The sequence below is a fragment of the Chrysochloris asiatica genome, unplaced genomic scaffold, assembly GCF_000296735.1.
Source record: "Chrysochloris asiatica unplaced genomic scaffold, ChrAsi1.0 scaffold00276, whole genome shotgun sequence".
Lineage (NCBI taxonomy): Eukaryota > Metazoa > Chordata > Mammalia > Afrosoricida > Chrysochloridae > Chrysochloris > Chrysochloris asiatica.
In genome coordinates, this window is record NW_006408794.1 from 3,816,569 (window position 1) to 3,841,344 (window position 24,776).

General features: G+C 39.6%; 1 protein-coding gene across 1 annotated transcript in view; it reads left to right on the forward strand.

Moving 5' to 3' along the window:
• DIP2C (DIP2 disco-interacting protein 2 homolog C (Drosophila)) overlaps positions 1-24,776 on the forward strand; it is a 631,911-nt gene that overhangs the window by 567,181 nt on the left and 39,954 nt on the right. The window contains exon 32 of the mRNA XM_006874421.1: positions 12,401-12,462. Coding sequence (XP_006874483.1) covers positions 12,401-12,462 — 62 coding nt within the window. The remainder of the gene's footprint in view (positions 1-12,400; positions 12,463-24,776) is intronic.

Sequence of the window (24,776 nt, forward strand, 5' to 3'; positions counted from 1 at the left end):
AAGGTTGCCATGAGTCGGAACCGACTCCATGGCACATAACAACAACAACAACATTTTAGGTAGCCAATGTCTAAGTTGCCTGTCCCTATCTTAAAATAGTTATTTTAATTATGTTCCAGATGTTCAAAAGTTAAGAAAAGACACAAAATATTAAAATAATAATAAACCAAACTTGAACTTCTAGAGATAAAAACTATAATATATGTATGAAAAATATATAACATGAGATCAATTGTTGAAAAAAAAAGATTAGTGGACCTTAAAACATAGCAAGAAATACTTTCCAAAATAATACAGATAGAAAAAAGGAATTAACAAAATAGTGACTCAGGGAACTATGGGACACCCTTAATATAAAGATTATTAGAGTTACAAATGGAAGGGAGAAAATGGCTTCAAAATGCAGACAAAATGGCCAACATGAAAACTATTACTCCATAGCACATCTTGATCAAATTGTTCAAAACCATTGATGAAGAGAAAAATCTTAAAAGCAGCCAGAGGAAAAACAAATTATAGGCACAGCAGCAAACATAAGATAACTTCCAATTCTGGTCAGAAATAATGCTGTGAGAACATCTTTGAAGTTCTGAAAGTTTGGGGAGGGAGAGTTGGTAACTGTCAATGTGGAATTTCATACTCAGAGGAAATAGCTTTTAAGAACAAACTTAATGCAATTATTGGTCTAAAGTCTTATGGAACAAAAGAGAAAGAAGGAAAACAAGTCTCAGAGAAAAACTTGTCTACAGGACAAATAGCCTGCACAAACTATAGCCTCTTCTACTCTGGGACTGAAGGAACTAGCTGGTGCTCACATAGAATGGGAGAAAATGTAGAATAATACTCAAATTGTTAAAAAGATTTACTGAACTGGTTGAGACTAGAGGTATACCCAAGACTGTTGCCCTTTAAAATTTGAACCCAGAAATCACCTTTTTGCTAAATAACAGATTGGCACATAGAATAAACAGTATCACTGTGAATACTGTGCTCCTCTGGGGGTGGGGGTGGGGTCTATAAAAGATCAATAGTCATCATTTCTCCTAAAACAAGGAGTCCTGGTGTGGCGCTGTGGGTTAGTGCACTAGCCTGCATGGTCAGTTTGAACAGCAGGATCAGCGGTTCAAGCTCACCAGCGTTTCCTTGGAAACCCTATACAAGGTCACTATGGGTCAGAACCAGCTCTACAGTACAAAACAATGACAGCATCCTAGAGCAAAGTTGGGGGAGTGGGGCAGGGAAACTAGATGAATGGAAACAGAACTGCTAAAGAAAATCATAAGAATGCTGACACATTGTTAAAAATGTAACCAGTGTTGCACACAAACTTGCATGCAAACAAGTTGTATAGAAATTGTTAAATGGGAACTTAATTTTTTGTAAACTTTCACCAAAAATACAATAAAATATTATTTAAAAAGAAAAAAAACTAAAGACTTGTTCAGGCCATCTAAAAGCTGAAAGATTTTATCACTAGCAAATGTGCACTACAGGAAATATTTCTGGAAAATAATACTAAATTGAAAAATAAATCTGGGTCAAAAAAAACAAATGAATAATTTACATTTAAATACCTTTAAGTTCTAAAATACTTTGAAATGCCCGTATATAAAAAGTTCTTGATAACTTCATAATTAATGGTCTAACTTTGAAACATTTACCCTGAAATCAGGAATATCAGCACTTAGTAGAAGTTCTAGTCAATTGAGTAAGACAAGATAAAAGAAATAAATGGTATAAATATTAGAAGAAAAAAAACCCAAACTTGTCCTCATTTGCAGAAAATCCTACTGTGCATGTTAAGACCTCCTATGGAATCTATGAAAACTACATATGATACCTCATATCAAGTTAACAAGGGTAAAATATACAAGGTTAATACTCAAAAACGAATTATATTTCTATATAGAAGCAAAGAACAGCTAGAAAATGAATTATGAAAAAATACTTACTATACTATTACAGGAGCTCTGGTAGCGTAGTGGTTACGAATTGGGCTGCGAACCTTAAGGTCAGCGGTTCGAAACTACCAGCTGCTCCGCGGGAGAAAGATGAGGCTTTCTACTCCCGTAAAGATCTACACCCTCAGAAACCCTGTACAGGGTCGCTATGGGTCGGAACTGACTCGACGGCACTTAACAACAACAACAATACTATTACCAAGAAATCTTAAATGCCTAAAATCTAATGAAAACTGTACCTTGAAAAACATAAAGCATTACTGAAAGAAATTCTAAATAAATGATGTTTCCCTTATAAATAAAGAGGAAGAGTCTTTTATCAGCAAATCCCTTATAAATAAAGAGTAAAATGTCTTTTATCAGCAAATCTATAGATACAGTGCATCCCCAAACAAAAATCACAAACAAGATCATACTTAAGTTTTTAGGAATTTCAAAGGATCCAGAATAACTAAACAGTTGTGAAAACTGTTTCTAAGATTTACTATAAAGCTACAGTAACCAACAGTGTTTTACTGGCATCAGGAAAGACCAATATATCTTTGAAACAAACACACAATAATGTACATATTGATTTATTATGGTACCCAATCCAGTTAATGAGACAGGAGAGGATTTTTTAGCAAATGGTTTAGAAACAATTAAAGTTTTTATGGGGGAAAAAGTAACCTTGACACACCTTTTACAAAAACTGATTTCAGATGTATCAAAGACATAAATATTTATGATAAAGCTTCTAGAATAAAGCTTCCAGAAGAAAACATACAAGAATGTTTTCATGACTATGTGATAGGCCAAGATTTTTTTCAGGACGTAAAAGACGCTAACCATTAAAAAAAAAAAAAGTTTAATGATAAACTTCATCATAATTAAAATTAATCTCAACTGAGACGTTAAGAATATAGGAAAATATATTTGTAATTCATAAATCTGATGAAAGACTTATATTCAGAATATCTAAAGAACAACATCACATCAGCAATAAAAATAAAACCTAACTAAAAATATCAGGGGAAAAAATTCAGTAGGTACATCACAAAAGAAGATATGCAAATGACCAGTAATAGTGTTCAACTTCGTCATTGTTGTTGTTATGTGCCGTGGAGCCGGAACCGACTCATAGCAACCCTGTACAGGGTTTCCAAGGGTGTAAATCTTTACGGGAGTAGAAGGGAAATGTAAATTAAATGAAATCACATGGTGAAACCATTTCTCACTCACAAAAGTAACAGAGTCAGAGACTGACAGCACTCGTGTTGATGAGTATAGAATTAGAACTTATACCGCTGCTGGTGAGAATCTAAAATTGTATAGCCACTTAGAATGATTCAACTTTTTCTTATAAAGTTAAACGCATTTCAGCCCTATGAACCAGCATTTCTAGGTACATAGCCAAAAGAAAGTAGGTTGATTATCGGTCCAATATGTAAAGAGTTTAGAAGTAATTATCCTCATCTCATAAGAGGAAGATAAATGAAAAACTTAAAATATACAACTCTTCTTTGATCCTTCAGAGAACTGAGGGCACAGGGGAAAACCTCCTCTCTAAAAACTGTTGTTGTTGTTGTTAAGTGCCGTGGAGTCATTTCCGACCCATAGCCACCCTGTATAGTGTTTCCAAGGAGCAGCTGGTGAGCTTGAACCAGTGACCTTGCAGTTCAGACGACTTCGCAGTGGTGGTGGTTATGTTCCGTGGAGTTGCTTCCGACTCATAGCGACTCTGTGTAGGGTTTCCAAGTCTGTAAATGTTTACGGGAGCAGAAAGCTTCATCTTTTTCCCACTGAACAGCTGGTAGTTTCCAACTGCTGACTCTGAGCTTAGCAGCCCAATTCTTAACCACTATGCTACCAGAGTTACAGACACAGAAAATCACAGTTTGCAGGGAGCAGACCTTGCCGCTAGAGACAGAACTGAGTAGGAATAGTTAAAAGAGTAATTAATTAGTTGCTGGAGACTGAAGGTGGCCTCGTTTTAGAGAGAAAAATTCCTGGAGGTCCTAAACCTTTTGTTAGTTTTATGTCTAGGAGCCCTACTTTGTCCTCACTGTGAATATGGGAGGAAAAGCCTCTCATGCTTTGGGCAGGGAGTGGGGATGAGTTCTGTTCTCCTTAACAGTGGCCTGCTCTCAAGTGACACTGTTTTGCCAGAGTCAATCCAATGTATATTTTACGGGAGTCAGCTGACATGGGGATAGAGAATATCCAACTCCAATACCTTTGTAGCCTTTCTGTGTCACCTAAGGGTTGAAGAAAAACATTGAAAGGCTGAGAAACACTTGGAAAGGTCAGAGCCTTGGGTTTCAGGCTCACTAAAAGATTGAGGCTTCATTTTAGTGTGAGAGGACTCTGCCCACCACCACATTTGGTCACGACATCAGTCAGGCTCCTATGAGTTACAGCTGAAAAGGTCTGCATAGCTCAGACGCTGAGAGGGAAGTCCTCGGAAAACCCATATAACAGAAGAGGCAAACACAAAGACACTAGGTTTTGCAAATGTTTTTAATATCTGGCTTAATAAAGGAAGCTGGATTTTCTTACCTGCTTCTGCATTTAATCAGCTGCTGTATGGTGTTTTGTCTCAAATATAGGGGGGGAAATGGCCTTGCACATTTCTAGTAGCCGAGACAGGAATTTTTAATACCCTTTTTATGTAATTACGGATACTTTTCTTTGATGATGTTGCTGTTGTTAAGTTCGGTAGAGTCCATTCCAAATCATAGTGACCCTGTGTAGGTTTTCTAAGGAGTGTCTGGTGGCTTTGAACCACCGACCTTGTGGTTAGTAGTGCAGCCAGTGGTTATACTCCAGAGCCATAGCAGGCCTCCGTTTTTCTGATACCACACCAAAATTCAACAAGTGATAGTTTTTTCAAAGTTAGTTGTACTCGGTTTCATTGAAATACATTGGTCTAAGTTTTGCTTTGATGGGATCTTTTACCCAAGCAAAGCATACAGTGGTCATTGGATAATTGAGTGATGCCTACTTGGCACATGTTGACATATAATATAAAAAGTAAATCACAATTACAGCTGGACCACCATTCTTGTCAGAAAAGGTTTTTAAGTTTTATTGGGAAGTTGTCAAACACACAAACAGATCAGTTTTCAGAAATAGTGATTTTTCACTTGAAAGTTCAAATTGTATCACTGGCAACAAATGCCATGATCTGTTTTCCTTCAGGTATCAGGCTAGCTTGATTGATTTTCACAAAAATATTCACCAAATACCCAAGTTTGTATGTCAGTAATTCTTTCAAGTAAAAATGGTGTTCCTAGAAAACAGCAACACGTGCAATTCTCAGCTTGGTCACATGCATTCTGTTTCCTGGACACAGATGTCTTACTTTCCTATATGCTATAGTAGTGCTTTCTAGATACTTCCCATTTCATCACTCAGAGTATTCAAAACCTGTCTAGAGTCAAGATATCCAGTTAATGTCTTCATTGCTTCATCAAGAGCATTTGTTAGGGTAGCTGCTCCTTCTTCTGTATACAACAGTTGCATGACTGTGGAGAATACACTAGTACAATTTGGTCCCATTGCCTTCCTTTATACTAAGGCATCTGCAGTTTTTACCCACCAAATGTCAACACAGTTAAAAATAATTTTTTGGAATTTTTATGAAATTGTTTTGATTTTGTGAATGTTCTAAAAAGATCTCAGGGATCCGAGGGGTCTGTGGATTACACTTTGAGAACCGTTACTTAAAGCTATACTTATAAAGACAGAAAAGTACTTTTATTTTATTAAGATTTAAACTGATAAAATTTAAAAGAATTTCTTTTTAACCTTTAGGTAATTAGTACACAACCAGCAAGTCATGGCTCCCACTCAACATGCCTGCAAGTTAACCTGAAGTTCTGATTTAATTTATTCTAATTTCCAAAATAAATAAGTACAAAAAAAAAAATGTGTAAAAGTCAGTTGGGTAGGGAGATTAGAGTCCTGAAATCAAGTAACTGCTAACTGGGAGGGTCTCAAAGGGTCTCCTCAACTTGTCTCCACAGGAATTCCTGCCACCTGCTTCTAAGGTGACTTTAAGAGATGTTGGCTTCTTTTAAGTAATCAGAGTTGTGGATGAAGAGGTGACATAGCCTTGTCATATAAGAAATTTCTCTGGTTTGAGACCATTAATAAACATGTAAAATGACTTTCAGAAATAGCGCTGCTAGCTCTACTGTCTGCCTTTAAGATAAATTCATTAAATGTCATGCATTCGAACCGGGGTTTTAAGGGAAAAAGTGGAGACAAGGAAGAAATTAAGACAATATTGGTGAAGAGTTCAAAATTTAGACAAATCTAAAATATTTTGCTTCCTTCTCACCTATAATACCAAATGTAAAACCCAAGTCACCTTTCCCTCTCTGATCCAAAGGTATGTCTAGAAAATCATTTCCCACCATCCTTCCAGTTTCCTTTCCACCTACCATGCCAAGTACACTCCGTTCCCCCATGCCCACTTATCCACACCTTGTCTGTCTGCCGCAGTCACCTTTCACAGTCCACTCTTGTCTTATCTGTGGCACAATCCCTAAATTCCTTTCTTCCAGATCATGGCTCCAGTCAAACTATGGCGCGTCTCATGATCTTAACTCTGTAGCTCTCCTCTTCTATCACAGCATGTGCCCTGGAAGGCAGAGACTGCCTTTGTCATGTCTGTGTCTTTAATTTCTGCCTGCATATGGTAGTCACTTTACAAACGTTGACATGTAAGACGATGAATATTTCTGTGCCAGGTAAGTACTGTGTTGGTAATATTAAAGCGACTAGTTAAAGTGACTCTTGGTATGGCTCTGCAGGATCAGCACTGGACTGCGAACCACAGGTCTGCAGTTCAAAGCCACCAGCAGCTCCTTGGAAGGATTCTAGAGTCAAGATGTAAAGTTAATGCCTTTTCTGATTCATACAGGCTCGCTACGAGTCATATCGACTCGACAGCACATAACAACAAGTTAATCAAAGAATGTGTCAAGTAAAAGAGAGTCATTTTGAAAAAGTTCCTCTCCCACCCTAAAGAGACGACTGTCTTGGTCTTTTCAAATCCCTGTCACCTCTTTAATGAAATATTTTTTTTGCTGCTTTGAATAGACAAATGTTCATGGGACTTTTATAGCTAGGAAGAAGACAGTCATCCTATTCAAACTACCACAATCTACCAGCTTGTTTGTGGCAATCACGTATTCATTGTTTTATAAATATCTGTGGTGTGTGGCCCATGCGATGGTACATCTTAGCACTAGCCAGTCTCTGAGAAAATGGAATGGGAAGCATAAGTAGGCATGAGCCCTAGTAGGACAGACAGATGTGAGACAAAGACTCTACAGATAAGAATGTCCGCCAACGCTAAATGCCCTGAGTGCGCAGCAGGGCGATTTCACGTGTTTACATAGACTCTAAATTGCTGGTTTGTGCTGAGTTCTGACTGATGAGTTAGAAATAGAGAAGGAGAAGAGGAGGGACATTCTACCAGTTGCCATCAATCAACCTGACTCATGGCAGCCCCGGGTGGGACTGGACTCTGCTCCATGGAGTTGTCAGGGGCTGATTTTTCAGAAGTAGATCAGCAGGGCTTTCTTCTAAAGTGCCTCTGGGTGAACTCTAATCTTCAACTTTTTAATCAGCAGGCTGAATGTGTTAAATGTTTGTACTAAGAGCACTCTAGTTAAGGGCCAGGAAAAAGACCCTATTGTAGAGGGAACAGGGTGCTTTCAAAAGACTGAATGATTGCAAAACAGAACAGAAAGCAAGGAAGGATGCAGATGAAAATGAAACTGAAGAGGCAGGCAGGTAGGGGCCAGCCAACAAGGGGCCATACAAAGCAAGGTGTTTTCTTAGGCGGGGTCCTCTAGAGAACCAAGATTGGCAAGTCAGATGGCAGGCAGGCAGAGGCAGGTCGTGCAGGTAAGATGACTGGCTGCTGACAAATGTCAGGCCATGACTCTTGTCCAAGAACCAGAGGTCAGATGGCGAGCCTGATGCAGGATCCAGACCTAACAGAAAACAAGCAAGCCAGCCCTGCCCCAGTGTCCTGTAGATAGGAAGCAGCCCACACCCTTAAAGAAACCTCCCCTCAGTTGATTGGCTGCTCATAGCAGATCCCATCCCAGAGGTGGTTACACTATACTCCATCTCATCAAGAGGGACAACTACATCTCATCCACCAAACCACTGAGAATCCTGGCCAGGTCTACTTGACACAAAACCCCAACTATCACAGGTATTTTTGGCCTATTTCTGTCATCAGTGGGCAACAATACAGGGTTTGGCCAGGGGTGTATCGTCAGTTACATGTTTTGAAAAGATTACTCATTGTAGTGTATTGAGGCTCTCCTCAGGCAGCACTATTTCCACAACGCCCACATTTTCATAGGAATAGAGAAATTCTTTTAGATGTCTGAGTACAAAGAAGCAGTCATTGTATGGCATTTTCCCTTTCAATCAGAAGAGTGTCATTTGTAGTGAGACATCTTATGCAAGCTGGCTTGAGTCCTCAAACAGCTAGTTTTGTAGGTATACCTGACATAAATATTTGGATTTCATTTTTCATTATTTCACACATCTCTACTTAGAATACTTTTAGCGCTCAACTTGAGCAATGAACTGGTACTAAGTTGTACTGATACTATGGTATTTGATTCAATGAGAGCATGGTAACTTTGTAGGATAAGCACTGGACTGCAAATCACAGAGTCAGTGGTTTGATCCCACCAGCTGCTCTGCAGGGAAAAGAGATTTTCTGCTCCCAAAGATTTATAGCCTTGAAATCCTATACAGTCTCGCTGTGAGTTAGAACCACCTCAGTGGCTCCTTAATAGCAACAACTGTTCTAGCTTTTCAGTTTTGATATTTGCTACAGCTTTAGCTGAGACTTAACTATATAACTCATTTGTTTAATAAACAATATCCTAGGAACTCTGATATATCGATAAAGAAAATCGTATCTCTAAAGTATATGTAACATTTTTTACTATGAAATTTAATTTTTAAATGAATCCAATATTCTCAGTAATTTGGGATTTCAGAAATGCTTTATTTTCATTTATGAATAAGCTTCTGTTGGAGTGGATAACTTTATTTTACCGTTGGTCCTTTTTGCAAATATGTACTGACCCCTAGGCATTTCCATGCATTAACAATCTCCATACTTAAAGGAACTCAGAAATGCATTCTTGGGCTAACTGAAGACTTTGTTAAATTCATACTCCCTAAAATGTATCTCAGAAGTTTTTATTTTTGTACAAGTTTTAGGTTTTGTGACATTTGGAAACTTTTTTTATCTCCCTCTTTATTTATTCGTTTTAAATTAACTCAGTAAGCTTACTTTGTTTCAGACGTTGTGTTCCACTCCCACATATAGATTAGATCCCAATCACCAGTGTGTTGTTTATCTGAGATTACTACACTGAGACCTTATAATCAAATTTGAGAATTAGAATAATTTAGAGAAAACATTGACTAATTTTTATTCGAATTAATATTTAGATATCAAGGAATCAAAGGAAGGAGATTATTGGAATCATTGCATTCAGCTTGAATTTGCCCAATAATATGCCTGTGTACTTTCAAACACACACTTTTCATCAGTGTTCTTCTTTTCTGCATGTTTTGTCTCAGTTTTTGAAGGATGAGGACACTGAAATAGAGCAATTGTCACAATTGCCAGAGTGAAATAAGTTACAGAAAGAAGAATGAAATCATAGTTTTCTTTTTCTTTTATTTTTACAAGTTTTAATAGACGTGACTCCGTTTTGAGTGATGGCAGATTTCTAATCTTGCCTTATTACCAAATTGCAGCCCAAAGAAAGCTAGTTAAGAGCTTCTTTGTAGTTCTGTTATTATCTTTGAAGTCTGCGTAGCAATTGAGGTTGCAGCAGAAGTGGACCGGACTGTAGGCTGCACATAGAATGGACCTCCACACAGAAGAATTGTGCATTGAATCAGGTGCCTATTGGACAACTTCTACTTTCCGTACCTTTCTGGGAATCACTGGAAAAGATACCTAAGTGGCCTAGGGAAGAATGCATTCTATCAAAGGAATTTTCCTTCATTACTTTGTGGAGATTTTTCAGTCTTTCTGTTACAAGTAATTTAGTATGGATAGTAGGATGTACAAAAAAAAACCACACAGAAAGTGATGAAGAGAAGAAAACAAACATTGAAATGTGCCCATTTGGGGGAAATTGCTCCCAAAGAGCAGGAGTGGTAAAGAATGGCACAGGATACTCACTAGAGTGGACGTCCCCACGAGACTAGACTAGAGTGTTGTTTAGTAACTATTAACAGAAGTTGTATGTTTCGAACATGTTCATGTCTCCTTTATTTTACTTCTTCAACGCATCTTGTAGAGAAATAGGGCTACAAATACAAATTGTAGATAAGAAAAGCTTCAAGGCATGCCCTCATTAAAACTGTCCTCAGAAACTCGAAGCTGTTTAAATGAAGGAATGGTCAACAGATTGAGACAATAAAATTAATACCTTACTTCCCAGAGAAAAGGAAAAGAAACTTAAAAAACAAACATATGATTAAGCTATCCAGTAATCCCATAGTCCTTACGTATTGAAAAATTACTTAGTTCTCTCTGTCCATGGTTGGCTATCCATTACTCTGTCTTCTGTTGCACTATGGATATGTTGACATCTTTTTAAGTTTTTTTTGTGTGTGGTTTTTTTTTTCTTTTTTTAAGTCGTTAATGGTACAGTGATTAATTTTAACGATTTCCATATTTGATGTTGGTTTTGATCTTTTTATTTTGTTCCCTGCTTTCTGCATTCTCTTCCCTGACCCTCCTCCTCCTTCATTCCATTTTGGTTGTTGGGTTGTTTTGTTTATGTGTCTGTGTGTGTGTGTGTGTGTGTGTGTGTGTGTGTGTTTCTTCTTGGTCTCTGTTGGTCTGGTGTTCTCTCCTTTCTTCTTGCTCCTGACCTCCTGTTGCTATAGCCTCACAGGCTGTGGAAGCTGACCGAGCAGGTAGGGGAATTTTCCGTTCACTCCATACCAGTGCCTACCCTACCTACCGTCTTAGCAGCTTCCAGCAGTGGGACAGACTAGAAGTTGAGTGCAGAGACTGATTGAGGGGTTGTTCTAGCCCCCATGATGCAAGACTCCAGATGGCCCAGGGTGATGTAATTTTCTCAGAACTCTCCAAACATTTCACACCTGTGACTAATGTTGTACTTCCATTGTATATAACCAATGGTTTGCTTCATCTGTTTGACTTCATTTTTCACCTGTAATAACCTGTTTTCTGATTCGTTCATTTGCTTTGTAAATTGGCCTTCTATGATTATACATTTTCCATTACTCAGAACATCACACCCCTTATCCACTCAGTGCTCCCTCTCCGTGCTAGTCTGTAACACAGCTTGATGGGCTAGTCCTAGAGTTAGATAGAATGTTCTTGGACTTTGATTGTAAGCTTCCACCTAGAGCCTCATTTGCATGTGCTGTTCTTTTTCTCTATCTTAGTGGTGGGACACTAATGATCAATATTATTGAGTGGTACGGGATGTTTTCAATGAAATTGTCTTTAGTTTGCTTTTTTCTTATATTTAAACATTCATTTGGTACAGGATTAGGGTCTGCTCCTGAATTGTAGTGTGGCTCTATGTATACATTTTGAAGGACTCCCTTATTTTTTGTCTACCTTGTTCCAGTTTTAGCCATTCCGTCCAAGGTATTCTATTATCTTCCTAAGAAACTTACATAAAAGTTTGGTTTATAAATGTATTATAAAGGTGATACTGCTTTTATATGTACAGAGATCTCTGATCCAAAGTCACACTAGTGTATTCTTAAGGGATCTATACCACTAAGTGGACTTCTGGCCCTCTGTGTTAAATAAGTAGATAGTACAAAGACTACAAAGTCCTGCACAGCTGGCTGGGGATAAACATACCTAAGTATACCTAAGTCACTGCAAGAAATAACCCTTGTAAGATTGTGGGGGAAACTAAACACATGTAGAATTAAAAGTAACAATATAATTCTCTCCACTCCCTTCCTCCTTTAGCTTTGTCAATTCATGTCTTCTTCTGCTTGAATGTCTTCAGCTTGGGATGCATGTAGTAAAACTGTATCAGCAAATGATGCTTCATACCTTTGATAACCTGCTTCTGCTAGCCAAATCATTTTCTCAACTATTTCAGCCTTCTTGTTTATTTATCAAAATGTATAGCATGTCTCCTTTGTTTTATTTTGATTACATAGTCAAGCCATGTAAAATTCCAGTATTATCTTAAGAAAAGGTTACTTTTGGAATTTAGATGATCAGTTAACTAACAGGTATCTTGAAAAGCTGTGGTTTTAGTGATTTAAAAATTTTTTTTTCAGTTGGAGATTTTTAATGACAGAAAATGCTTAATAGCAAGTAGAAAGCACAATAGCCAGATTGCTTTCCCATCAAACTTGGATTAACCACAATCTGTCATTGTTTACAGGGGACCTCTGGACCTGACCCAACCACTGTGTATGTTGATATGAGAGCCCTCAGACATGACAGGTATGATTAGCTTGTGATGTGATTTTTTATTTCCATATTGGTTGTCCAGTATCCGCGTACCCATTAGAAAAAAATCTTCTCAAAGTCTTAATTATTTTAGGATTAAAATACCAGGGTTGGTTAATTAACATATCTTAATCAGTGAGTAAAATAATAGAACTTTAATATTTCTCCACATCTGATCTATTTGGTTACTATATCCAAGCGATAATAATTTTGTTTTGGTTTGAAATGCTGCCAGTTGCCTAATAACCAGGTGTGATATGAGTTGCTTTATATAACAGTCTAACCATCATATAGGAGCCCTAGTGGCAATGTAGGATAAATACTGGGCTGCTAACCACAAGGTCAGCAGTTCAAACCCACCAGCAGCTCTATGGGAGAAAGATGAAGCTTTCTGCTCCTGTATTATAGCCTCAGAAACTCTGTCCAGGGTCACCATGAGTCAGAAACTGCTTCATGGCAGTAGATTTGTTTCACTTGGGTTTTTTTTTTTTTTAATAATGTATATATATTTATATAACCATAATATAGGTACTTTATTCTTTACCCTGAGCATTTTCATCAGGCATTTTGTCCACATTCCTTCACATGAATTGAAGGGTTTTTTGTAAAGCTGTTTCCGTAATAAATTAAAATGGAAGTCAACATATCTCTCCTGTGCAGCTTCCTAAGTGGCCTGATGGGCAAGAGTGAAAGGTGGTGTTTGGGTGGGCATTTGTAAGAGTGCCTCAAGGGAAGAAAGAAAATGGAGGTGGAAACCAGGAGAAAAGCCCATTAGAGGAAGCTCTGCCCTAACAGGTGGAATTATTGAAGTGCCTAAGTGCGAAGAAAGGATCTATCCTTTTTACTATAGATTTTCCCCAAGGAAATAAATTACTTTCTCTTCGAAAATTATGGAGCTGTTGTTCACATGATATGATTGACAGTAAGAACATTCCCTAATACGTGGTGTCATCTTTCATAAATTGCTGTTGTTGTTAAGTGTCATCAAGTTGGTTCTAACTCATAACCACCCTGTATAGGATTTCTGAGGAGCAACTAGTGGGTTTGAACTGCCAAACTTGAGGTTCAAACTGATCTTGTGGTCCAGTGCTTTATCCAGATACTATATCGTTACTTTGTGTTTTTTTAACTCATTTGTTCACCTAAAAATGTTATATTATTATGCCTCTTTAGCATGTAGAAAATTAAAATTTCAAGTGGTTTTTGTTGCTAGTATGTGTTACTTGGAAGCCCATCTGTGGTCTGATGGAATTTGCAGCCTGAACGTGTTCTTATATTATGGAAAGTGCTGATACATTGGTTCTCTGCGTGTCTTGTGGGGATGGGGTCATGATGGCTTAGGAGGGCTACAGAATCATGCCAACCAACATGTTTCCACTTGAACTTGGAAACCTTTAATTAGGATGCGCACTTTCTAGTTAGCCTCTGCAATTTCCATTCCCTAGTATTGTATACACTGGTAGCATAGTAGATTACGAGTTGGGCTGCAAACTGCAAGATCAGCAGTTCAAATCTACTTCATTCTCTGGGAGAAAGATGAGGCTTTCTGCCCCCATAAAGATTTACAGCCTTGGAAACCCTAGCCAGGGTTGCTGTGAGTGGGAACCGACTACTGCACACCACCGCCAGGACCATATGTCAGTGGTTCTCAACAGAGGTGATTGTGCGGCCACATCCAGGAGATATTTAAGGATCCCTTTGTGGAGGGTTGAGTGTTCGACTAATTGCTGAAAGGCTGGTAGTTTGAATCCACCCTGAAGTGTGTCGGAAGACTGCTGTGGTGGCGTGCTCTGAAAGGTCACTGCCTTGAAAACCCTATGGTGCTGTACTCTGCACACCAGTCACCATGGGTCACAGTCAACTTAAGGACAACTAGCAGCAACAGACACACAACAAAGGGCTATTGGGCAATATCAAAAATGAAGGGGTACTACTGATATTAAGGAGGCCATGGAGCTCAGGAGAGAGAGACCCCAGCTGCAGGTAAACATGAGACTCAGGGTTGCCTGCCTGCTCCCTGAAAACATTTAGGTGGAGAAGCCCACTGTCCAGAAGTACTTTTTTTTTTTTTTTTTAACAGTTACCAAATCACAGAGCGTTAGAAGTTATCTAGTTAAAGATCCGCATTTCGCACATGGGCTGAGGGGTCAGAGAAAAGTACTGACCCACGCAAACACCCAGCAGCATGATAAGTTCAGTAAGGAACATTTTCACAATTCAGAAAATTATCTGTAAAGCGATTATTTTCTTTTAAGGGTATAGTTTTCTGAATAATTTTTATGAGAAGTAAAATATATTGGTTTTAAAGGCCAGACATCTATAAGCTTAAGTTAACTACCTCAAAAATAGAACAACGACATATCAAAGACTGACTGTTAGTGACATTTATGCAGTTCTGCCTATGGCTTGGTCCTCAAAATATATGAAGAACAAATAGTCTAAGACAAAATGGATAGCAACTGCTGACTTTTTTGAAAACTGGGGCAAAAGAGGTTAGAGTTTAGGTTTGGAGTGGCTGATACACAAGAATTGGTTGGTTGTTGTTGAGTACCACCGAGCTGGTTCCTACTCATAGCAACCCTGTAGAGTTTCTGAGAGTAACTAGTGTGTTTGAACTACCAGCCTTGCAATGAGCTGCCCAGTGTTGGTTTTATAGCACCCACGCCAGGGCTCAATATATAAGAAGAGTAATCATAAAAGGATCGTTGCCGGAGTAATAGGTAGAGCAGAATTTATTACATCAGCAGTAAGATGGCAGGTCAGGCAGAATGATACTGAATTCAGTAAAGTTTTTGCTGCCCTACTTTTTCTTTTAAAAAAAAAAAAAATCATAGTGCATAACATATGAAAAAGCATGCTGCCAAACACCTACGCACACACACTCACACATGTAGGCACATATGTGCACACACACAGGCACAAGTGTGGGTACTTGTCAAGCTGCGGGAGCCTCGTATTTTAAGACTCACAGTGCAATAAGCAAATGCTAAGGAGCTCTGGTAGCATAGTGGTTACGAATCAGACTGCAAACCTTAAGGTCAGCGGTTCGAAACTACCAGCCGCTCCGCGGGAGAAAGATGAGGCTTTCTACTCCCATAAAGATTTACACCCTCGGAAACCCTGTACACAGGGTCGCTATGGGTCGGACCCGACTCGATGGCACTCAACAACAACAACAAGCTAACAATGGCTCACAGTCTCAACAGAAACACAGTGTCCCACCTAAGCTCCCCCCTCTGTTAGTCTTTCTGAAGTAGGATGGCTGTTTGCTTGGCTCTCACTTTTTTGCCCCTTGGTATTCTCAGGTCCATGTTCCCTTGGCCCTTGCCCAAGCTGTTGAACGAAGTAAGACACTGGACCCAGCTCTTCCTTTGGAACTCTCGCCCCAAACATAAGTCTTCAGTAAAAGTAGACAGAGATTAGAGGTGATATGGAGTCTCTCCTATTGAAGAGAAGAAGCTGAGATCTTTACACAGCAAGCTTCTCCTTCCAGAAAGACAGTCATTTCTGAGAGCTTCATTTGCTGCTCTCACTTTATCAATATTCAACGGTCTCTTTCCCATGTCCAAGGAGAGGCAGTGACTGGTAGCTTGAAGGAGGCGTTCATCAAATACATACACACGTTTTCCCTGGATTTTTATTGTCTTCCTTTCCCCACCCCCAGTATTTGACTTAGAAAAAAGCAAAGCAGGCAAGCAGGAAAGGATACAGTCTGCTCGGGAACATTATGTAACAATTTCTTTTAGTATGGGTTGGCCTCTGACTCTTCCATTGAGGTGCTTCCCACAGCTACCAATGAGGAAACTCTGTGGTTAACCTTGACACCACACCTCTTGAAATATATCCCTGGTAGTCACTACCCTGATGGGTTCATTCATTCTTTCCCCTCTCTTGGCTCCCTTGCTCTCGCTCATGCTTGCTCTCTCTCTTTCACTTTTATTTTTCAACACTGGCTTGTAGGGTCACTTGATCTGTCATTAGAAGCCTATCCTTGACTGGTGGACTTGAACTTACAGCTTCTGCTTGGCTGGCATGTCTAGGCAATGCCCAGCTTCTCCAGGCACACACAGCTCCCAAACTAGAGATCAGCCTCCCCCCAGCTCGCTGCTCCCTTTTTCGTCATTTATTCCATGGGAGCACCATTCTTCCTGCCTCCCAGGCAGAGAACCTCAGTTATCTTTATCTTATCCTTACCTGTTTAGGAATGAACCAGCTATCTACCTCCAGCCTCCTCCTCCCTCCATCTCCATTATCTCACACTGCAGCCAGCTGTGCACCTTACCAGCTGCTGAATGGGCTTCTTTTACCCCTAGTGCCTCTCCTATTTCCGTACCTTCCCACCAGTTTTATTGAAATTTTCATCATTCACTGGAGTCCAATATAAATATCATGTCCTCCACAAAGTCTCCAGTAATCTCAGATAAGAGTACCTTTAATACTCCAACATCATTTCTACTATTATCAACACATTTTAAAATGTGCCCTGTGTTGTGTATTGCCTTCAAGTCAGTTCCAACTCACAGCGACCCTGTAAATCCAAGGAGCTGTGGATTTGAACTGCCCGAGGATGGTAGCTAATGTGGTAATCTGGAGGGAGACATCACAGTTCAATTTTCACCTCCACCTCTGGTTTGGACAAATTTAATAATTTCTAGAACTGTCACTTACCTTGTGCTTTAAATGAACACAACAAAACCATCTTTGTAAGATATCTGTGCAAAGTAAAGGATACCAAGAAGTGCTAAGCCTGGGTATAAACCCAATGACAGAGAACTCCTGCTGGTAATCAGATGATTTCCGAAAGGGGGTGGGGATGCTCTTCTCCCAGAATCATACCTGTCCCTGCCTGCTCAGTCCCCACAGCACCTGGAGACAGGAGAGTGCTTGTCCAGGAAGGGGACCCCAGCCATCTGAGTCTCTGTTCAAAGTAGGCTACCAGAACAAAGCAAGTACCTACTGAGAAAAAGAAATGGCTTGAAACAGGATAGCATTTAAAAAGTATTAGCCTTCTTTCTTGTCCCTGTTCCTATAAACAAAGGGGGGGTTATTGTCTTTTCAACTTTAGCTTGTATTAAGATCCTGTCATAAAATTAATTACTTTTCCTGTTGCGTTAGTGGTATATTCACTTGGGAACCCCAAGGCACCTGTCCAATTATCACTTAATTAACCTGGAGAAGGTTAATTTGTCAGTACAGTTTGCGGTATCCCTAAGAGAGGAAGAAAGAATTTGTGTCTGTGTGTGTAAGAGTGAGAGTGAGGGAGAGGTTGTGTGTGTGTGTGTGTGAGAGAGAGAGAGAGAGGGAGAGAGAGGAGGGGTGGTGAGGAAAAACGCCATTGTGGAAACACACCATCACAAGGTCTCACAAATAGATTTGATTAATCATTTCTTTTTAATTTTCTGCCTTTTTATTTTTTTAAAGTAACCATCTTCTCCCAGCACCAGAGTGTTTGAAATTTGGCAATTTGCATTTCTAGCAGGTTGCCATGGAGAATATTTCTGCCTCACGTAATGGAATACACGAGGATGCATATTCTCCCTGCTTCTGGAATAAATTTAGTTCCCACATGCACTAGGGGGAAAATGATGAAATTGTTTTGAGACTAATTGAAAACAACTATTAGTTTTTTTTAATATTCTTTATAATATACGAGGATAAGTAAAAAAGTATCGTTACTAGAATTCCAGATCATATGTGCCTGGGCTTATTCTAAACAACAGTGTCTAATCATGTCTCTGTGATTATTAGATGGCTGCAGACAAGTTATCTCTCTAATACACATATTAACCATTGATTATGTACTAGATCGGACATTGTTTCGTTCTGCTATGCATGGGGTCGCTATGAGTCGGTTCCAACTCGATGGCACATAACAACAACAACAAATGTACTAGATGTTAAGTTAGGCTAAGAAATTAGAAGACTTTGTTCATACCTGAATATAGCCAGAAGTAAAAAAAAAAAAACAAAAACCCAAAACCCAGAAGTGTACTAATTATAAACATGTAAAAGCAAATATAGTATATAAATAGTAACCATTAACATTTACTGAGTCTTACAGTGTGGCAGACATTGTCCTAAGCACTTTAGATGTATTCCATTATGTAATCCTTGTAACAATTCTGTGAAGTTGTTGTTGTTGTTGTTGAGTGCCGTGGAGTCGGTTCCGACTCATAGCGACCCTGCACAGGGTTTCCGAGGCTGTAAATCTTTACGGGAGCAGAACGCCTCATCTTTCTCCCACGGAACCGCTGATAGTTTCGAACTGCTGACCTTGCGGTTCACAGCCCGATTTGTAACCACTACGCTACCAGAGGATACTGTTATTACAACTACCCAGACAGAGCATCTGAGGTCTAGAGCGACTTATGTGTTCAGGGTTACCCAGCTGAGCATGGGCAAGTCAGGCTTTGAGCCATAATAATTGGGTCCTGAGCCTGATTGAATATAATTGAGTAAGCATGATACAATTAATGACATTTACTGATGTCAAATGGATCTTGTGAAGGCACAGCTCTGCACACCAAGATATTGGAGCGCTAAGGTATGGTGTGAAACAGTAAGGCAGACACAACATACATAGCAATGAGACTGTGCCTGGGTGCACTTATTGGCCTTAATAATGTAATTATTGTGAGACAAGCAATTAGAAGTTGAAGGTAAAAATAGTTAGGAAAGGAATGCAAACTCCACTTATGCAAACTCAAAGTGGAGTTTGCGTTCTAGTAAGAAGCCATAATTAACTGATTGAAGATGAAGTGAAGAACCCAAACTCTCACCCTCACCTGTTGTTAAATGCCACCGAGTCAATTCCAACCCATAGCCACCCTGGATAGGGTTTCCGAGGAGCAGCTGGTGAGCTTGAACCACCAACCTTGCAGTTCAAATGGCTTTGCAGTCTGGCGCCTTAACCCACAGCGCCACACCAGGACTCCCTCATTTCACCTACACAGCGAGAACTGACCAAGAGGAGGGTCTTGGCTGGTTCTCTGCCTGTTCTTCCCACTTACTGCTGATTTCATCATACCTGCTGATGGTCTTTTATTTTGTGCCCACTTTTTTCTGAATCTTCTTCCTACTTTAGTAGATATTACCAGGAATGAATATCCTACCTAAGCCTTTGAGAGGTTTAATTTATGAAACTGCTTAATCATGACTTAATGAGCAGTATGAATGGATTACAAGCAATGAGGAAGCCAAAAAACTTTCATTCTAGACCTTTTCACTAACAGGATGTTGATAAGATTTGAAAAGGCTGCTGCATCTATTTGCTTAAATGCAGAAAGAAAAAAAAAAGTTTTCTTTACTACATCTAGTCTGAAAAGTTGAAGTGCTCAAGAAAAGATCAAATTGGAAATGACTAAGGAGACTGTAAATTCATTTTAAGTAAGTGAAAATATAATAGGGTTCTCTGAGTTCATTAAGCAGTTTTTAGGGGTGTACCCATGGAGAAAACTGAGCACAGAAACTGAAAGAAGAATTTCTATTTTACTAAATGACTCCTCTGTGGTTATTCAGAGGTAAAGTCCCAGTTTTTATTTTTGTCTCTAGAGACAAGCCAACATCTTCTATGGAGTTTGCTTCCAAGTACTTGCTTTGGCTTCCGACCTTCCTTGATGTATGATTAAAAATACACTATTCCTATTTCTCTGTGTTCCTCCTCCTTCAAAGCTTAAAACAGTATAATCAACATCTCACTATGTGTTCTTGAACTGGGTGTCTGGTAAAGGAAAGTCAATGTGGGAGGACAGTCATGGCATTCAGCAAAGGGCCGGTAGGAGAACACAGAGTTAAGCTCTTTTTTGGGGGAAATCAATGATGTCTTGGTGTGGCACTCTAGTATAAGCACTGTACTGCAGGGTTGATTTGAATCACAAGGTTGGCAGTTCAAATCCACCAGCTGCTCCTCAGAAACCCTCTACAGGGTCTCTGTGAGTTGGAATCAACTCAACACCACATAACAACAACATGATGTGTGTTCCAAGAAGTAGGGCTCCTGGGTCATTGATTGTTGCTAAGTTCTGTCAACCCATAACAACCCTGTATAGGGTTTCCAAGGAGTGGCTGGTAAGTCTGAACCGCTGACCTTGTGGTTCAGACCAACTTTGCAGTCCAGTGCATTAATCCACAACACCATAGCAGGACTCCTTCCTGGGTCATAGCACTAAATGATTTGTTTTTAAAGATGTAAGAGAGGTGAACTCTTTAATATTTTGATTTTTTTTTTTTCCCATCTCATATCCCGTGGTGACTGTGTACATATGCTAAGCACTTTGCTGTTTTTACATTGCTATTTTTAGCTTTTGCATCTCATTTCTTTCCTTTTTCTTCACACTTAGTACTGTCAGGAAATCTTGAGAGACAGTGAGAAAAGTCATAGGCTCTGGATGCAAAACCTGGGTACTAAGCCTCATTCTCCCACTAACTAGCAGTGTGACTTTGAGCCAAGTCACCTACCCTTCCAGGGCCTCAGTTTTTCATCTCCTAAGTGAGAAAAGTACAGAGGAAATTTTCCTGACCCTTCTACTCTAGAATTCATTAACCATCCTGGATCAGTTCCCTCCATCAACTGTGCTCCTGTCGGATGTCATCTTCTCCATCTAGTCACCGGATCTTCAATTCGAGGTGTTTGATTGTTATGCCTTCTTTCTCCCACCTCATCATTTGTTTTCTACTCTACTGAAGTATTTCCATATGCAGGAGTGTCAGAGGAGATGAAGATCCCCCACAAGATGGATTGACCAAGTGGCAGCATCAGTGGGCTCAAGCGTGGCAACAATTGTGAGGTTGGCCCAGGATCGGACAGTGTTTCGTTCTGTTGTGCATAGGGTCACTAAGAGGCAGTACCAACTCGATGGCACCTAACAACAATAAATATGATACAGTAAATGCCACTACAAAAAACTCACCAGCCTTTCCTCAGAAACCGTGTATTGGGTTGCTATGAGTCAGAAGCAACTCAACGGCACTTAAAAACTACAAAAAAAAAGAACTTATTTGATCCTTATTAGCTACCTCATTCTTTTACCCCCTTTTATAACAATACATACTTCAAAGATGTATCCTATGTTTTCCTGAAGCCTGAAGCTGTATCTCTCCTCCATCTACTGAAGCATGCTTGTCAGGGCTCCAAATGCCTTGTTGCTGTCTTAGGTGCCGGCAGGACGTTCCAGCTCATAGAGCCTCTGAGTACAATAGAAGGAAGCACTGTCTGCTTCTGCACCATCCTCACAGTTGTTACTGTGTTTGAGTCCATTGTCACTGCCTCTGTATCAGTTCATCTCATAGAGGTCTTCCTGTCTTACACCAGTCCTCTACTAAACCAAGTTTGATGTCCTTCTTCAGGGACTGGTCCCTCCTGATAATATGTCCCAAGTATATAAGATGAAGTCTTGCAATTCTTGTATCTAAGGAGCATTCTGGCTATCTTTCTAAGATAAATTTGTTTATTCTTCTGACCGCTCATGATATATTTAATATTCTTCACCAACACCATAATTCAAAGGCATCAGTTCTTCACCTTCCTACCTGAAATTTTTCTTCACTTGGCTTTAGGGACGTGTTAGGTAGCCTTCCTCTGTCTCTTGCTTGATCCTCCTCTGCCAGGCAGTCTGTAAATGTTTTTGAGTGGGTGATATTTAAGTCCTTTCTGCAATTCAAAAATTTGATATGTTTTGAGTAAATGTTTTATAGTCTGCTGGAACATTTTCGATTCTCTGGAGAAATTGTTCTCGGGTCTGAATGAGAAGGGTTTTCTACATATCTTGAGAATCTTCCTGGAGAAATTCCAACAGTATAAAAACCCAAGTCATCCTCCTTGAAACATCAGGATACTGCACGGTTGAATGTTTGGGTAGTTTTGTCTCTCTTTCAAGCCGAATATACCAGTCAGTGAGTTGTTGTTAAGTGCCGTCGAGTCGGTTCTGACTCATAGCAGTCCTGTATCGGGTTTCCAAGGAGAGGCTGGTGAGCTTGAACCACCGACCTAATGGTTGAAACCGACTTTGCAGTCCAGTGCATTAACCCACTGCCTAAAAGGCTGGTTCCTTGTGTAAAAACATGAATCAAGTGGGATACTTTGCAGAACCCATAATCCCACCTGAAAACAGGAATTGCAAAGGTTAAGGCAGGAAAAGTTGTGACAGGGAATGGGGGCCAGCTTCCGTTCGAAAGGTCAGTGATGATCTCTCTGAAAAACTAACATGTTAAGGGGAGCCAGGAGATAAGAAGGAATCCCTAATGGAAATCTTACAGAGAACATACATTCTACACACATTGTTTATTGAGCACCTACTATTTACCAGAGTTGGGGATTTGACATTGGCAGACTGAGCAGTCTTGGCCTCTGTGGAGCTAACACACTCATGGATGGATGGATGAAACCGATCTCCTATGAAGTTGTATGAAGGAGAAAGAACATTGGACTTTGGGTTAAGGAGACCTAAAATCAAGACCTGGCTTTACTACTATTGTGACTTTTACCAAAACATATGACAGAACCATTGTTTCTTCATCAGTGAAAGAGGGATTTAGAGTGTAATCTTCAATTCCCTTCCAGCTTGTGGTCTGTCATAGCTCTTCCCTCTCACGTCTGTGTTTCTTACCATTGCAGTTAGTGTATTTCCCCCATTCCCACTGGCTTCTTCTGAAACATTATTTTCTCTTATCAGCTTTATCCCTTCAAATCTAGATCTAGGTTTGTGAAGGAAGATGTTCTCTAGATTAAATTCACCCCAGCATTGGCAAAGAACATTGTTCTAAGTGCATTAAGTTACAGGTAGAGAAACCAGATGCTGTGTTAATTTGGGGCATATAATGTAGCATAAACATTGAACTGCTCATTGCAAGGTTGGCGGTTCAAACTCACCAGCTGCTCCATGGAAAACCCTATACAGGGTCGCTATGAGTCAGAATCAACTTGATGGCCCTTAAGAACAACAATGGAAATTAGGGTCCAAATTGTTAGTGTACTATTTAATAAGTAAGTGCTGTGAAAACAGAAACCTGTGTAAGGTGGAAGGAAACCTATCAGAAAAGGAAACTCAGATATTTAACCCTAATAAAGAATAGTAGAAAAATAGTAAGACTGTACCCTGCCAACAGCAAGAAACGTGCAAGACCTGGAAAACAAAACAGTCCTTCAAGCTCCAGCCCTCACCGGAGTCCCTGTATTTGCAGAATTATTTTAGGAAATTCCCATTTAAGACTTTTGTGGGTTTTACCAATCACTCTGTCTGTAGTTGTTATAACAGAATAATGTTGGGACTATACATTCTTTATATGACTACACTGTAATACGGCAGACCTTTCTACTTTTGTCTGACCTCACATCTCATTCAGGGCTTTCCTTCTTTTTAACTTTTGATTGAAAGTTGACAGAGCAAGTTGGTTTTCCATTCAATAATTCAGATACATTTTTATTTGTGACATTGAGTGCAGTCCTCAGAATGGAACAGCCCTCTTCCCATTCCCTCCTTCCTCCCTTCTCCACATGTTTAAAATTTCCATTTGTCCTTTTTTCCTAGCCCTTCCTGACTTCTGAGCTGTCTCCCTGGGCAAATGCTGCCCTTTTGATCTCATATGGTTGATTGTTCTAAAGAGTGATTTCCTCCATGATGTTACTTTTCATCCTATAGGCCTGTCTAGCATTTGGCTGGAAGTTGGATCATAGGGGAAGTTCAGTTCCAGGCTCGAAGGATGCCTAAGGGCCATAGTGTGGTGGGTTCCATCAGTTTCTAGCCAACCAGTAATCCTGGTCTTTTTTTTTTTTTAATTGAGTTTTGTTTTACATTTTTCTCCCACTGTCCAGGGCTTGTATCCCTTCCACAGAGGTTAACAATGGTAGCTGGGCACCATCTAGTTCTTCTGGTCTCAGGGTCATGAAGATTGGAGTTCTTGTGGCTCATTAGCCCTGTGGACTAATTGTTTCCTTGCATCTTTGAATTTCTTCACCTTCTTTGCTCTGGAAAAAGAAGAGACCAATAGTTGTACCTTAGATGGCAACTCACGAGCTTTTAAGACCCCAGTCAGTACTCACCAAAGTAAAAGGTGGAACATTGTCTTTGTGGAATATGTTATACCAATTGGCCATTATGTTCCCTAGACCTATGATCCTGAGTCCCCAGGTTCAGAGACTCATAGGTTTTTATTTCTAATGAAAACAGGCAAGGGAAGAATTGTGCCTGGTAAGTATTACTTTTGATACATCTTTAGAAGAAGATGCTTCATTGTAGACTAAATCAATTGACAAGTGCTAGTTCTTTTTTCCTTTAGTGTTGAAATAGATGCCTGTTTCTTCCATTGAGCAC